At 42.1% G+C, this 2,463-nt stretch overlaps 1 protein-coding gene across 1 annotated transcript; it reads left to right on the top strand.

Annotated features, from left to right (window-relative positions):
• Nucleotides 1-355: 355 nt before the first annotated feature.
• On the top strand, nt 356-2,227 carry LOC147697762 (uncharacterized). The gene has a single exon (XM_086936135.1). It carries the CDS (start codon nt 356-358, stop codon nt 2,225-2,227), a length of 1,872 nt encoding a protein of 623 aa, XP_086792261.1.
• The last annotated feature ends 236 nt before the right edge of the window (nt 2,228-2,463 follow it).

Below are 2,463 nucleotides of genomic sequence, written 5' to 3'. Positions count from 1 at the left end.
TAATCCCTAAACCACTAACATATTTTTATCCTAGGTCAGTGGTGTTTCCATCCCAGCACCATCCGCCCCAGTATCAACCATCACAGCATATACCCCAAACCCAGCCAAATAACCATCTCATTGCACAGAATGTTGGGAGCAATCAATATGCTCTGTATCCCCCTTTACTACAGAATGCAAACAATATGCATTATGTTCCCTGCCTTGTGGTAGCCCCAGACTCTATGGGATGGAATTACGTATCGGCTAAAACATACACCTCCCAGAAAGGAAGGATGGATCATCTAAAACCCTTCACACCTCTAGAAACCTTTAACAGGTTTGACATCTTTAGCGGTCTAGATGATTGCGACTGATGTTTTTTGATTCGGGGGGTGAGGGGCCAGATACAACGAGTGTGGGTGATGTGGGCATTGTCAATTTGCCTGACGTACTGGTTAATCCTGTGTCTTCTTGTTTGGGTAAAACTGTACCTCATGATGTAAATGTATCCCATGATGTAAATATTCTAGAAGAGCAGGTATTACCCACAACTATTTTGAGTAACAACTCATCCCTAGAGGTAACGCCCTTGGTAATACAACCTGTGCTCCCCATTAACTATGAAGAGATGCCTAGGGCTTTTTCTGAGAGGCCACTTGCTCTTGAGATGCCGATTAAAATGGTCTGTTGGAACATAGCTGGAGTTGTAAAAAACTTGAGGGACCCGGAGTGGGCAAACTATATAGAGTCCTTTGACCTCTGTTTCTTTCAGGAAACCTGGGCAGTGGAGACGCCCCATAGGGTGGGCTACAAGACCTATGGAATTGGTGCGACTCCTTCTAGAAGTGGAAGGCCGTCAGGGGGTCTTTTGATGTGGGTGAAAATAAACTTAAGGGTAAAAATTAAGGAGATACCTACAAACTCTGTAGATATATTAGCTTTAAAAGCCACAGTTTGTAACGGGAAGAACCTATTTCTTGTAAATGTCTATAATAGGCCCCTACCCTCTTCAGGAGAATCACCAACCATTGCAAAATTAGATTGTTTCTTGAGTAGATTAGACCCCAGGGAGGACTTCGTTATCCTGGCTGGCGATCTAAATTGTAACTTCGAGCCAGTTTTGGGTCTTAGCGAAATCTTTGATGAGGAAGATCAGGCAAACAAAATCCCTATTCTGGAGAATGTTAAATCGGTTAAATGTTCAACACTGGGCCTTCAACTGATTAATTTATGTACGGAACACTCTCTTAGGGCTTGCAACGGACGGTTACCATCCGATAGCTCTAAGAAACCAACATTTACCAGGAACAATTATAAAAATAACCTAGATTTTGTGATTGCTTCTATTCCCCTCTGGCCACATCTCTTGGACCTTGAAGTAATGGAACGGTTTGAAAGCGATCATTTCCCCCTAAACTTGACGTTAGATGCCTCACTGTTTAACGATATGGTTCAGCAACTTACATCTGAAGAAAGTGGTGTTGATAATTCTGAGATCCATATTAGCAACAACAGAAGATCTCTGAAATGGCCATTTATACTGGACCACAGTGACATCCTTAGTGAAATATACTCACTTCTTGCTGGGACTTTTAAACCTCACTTAGCCGCAATGCTTGAGGATGAAACCAAAATGTCATTCTTGCCAATACACCAGAAATTTTTTGATGACTTAAGATTACTAGTCACCAAAATGCCCAAAAAAACCCAGCAGAAGACCCAGAATCTGTCCCACAGTAAGCCATGGTATGACAGATCCTGCAGAGAGTCAAAGAGGGAATTATTAATTGCAATAAAGACCAAATCTCCAATAGATGTAAAAAGAGCAAGGAATAATTATAAATCTGTCCAAAGGGCCTCAAAGATAGCATGGGAGGAAGACAAATGGGCCGATTTGTTGCTAGCCGCCAGATCGCCTGATAATGTGGCTTTCTGGAGGCTGGTCGCAAATGGGAACCATGTAGGTAGGGTGGTCAAAGACGTTTTCTTGGATGAGCAAACTTGGGTCACCCATTTTACGAATTTATACAAAAAATATGATGACCCACATATGGACACGAGTGTGGCAAACCACGAACCCCCAGCAGACCACCTGGTTTTTACTTTAGGGGAAACAGAGCTGGCAATAACCCAAATCAAATCTGGGAAAGCCCCAGGTTTGGACAAGATCCCGGGGGATCTATACAAGCATGACCTAGGAGTATGGGTACCTTATATTAATTACTTGTGCAATACATTGTCTTGAACTTTGGAATTCCCTGAAAGTTGGAAGGGAGCGGAAATTGTTTTAATTTTTAAAAAAGGAGATAGGATGGACCCATGTAATTATCGGCCAATAAGTCTAATGGACATCCTACAGAAAATCTACTCACAACACATTCTACTACGCGTGAGTGACTGGCTGGATGAAAATACAATTCTAACTAAATTCCAAGCCGGATTCAGATCAAAAGTCAGCACAATAGATCAGATCTTTAGATT

Source organism: Lissotriton vulgaris, chromosome 8, assembly GCF_964263255.1.
Source record: "Lissotriton vulgaris chromosome 8, aLisVul1.2, whole genome shotgun sequence".
Lineage (NCBI taxonomy): Eukaryota > Metazoa > Chordata > Amphibia > Caudata > Salamandridae > Lissotriton > Lissotriton vulgaris.
This window is presented reverse-complemented; position numbering and strand designations above follow the sequence as displayed.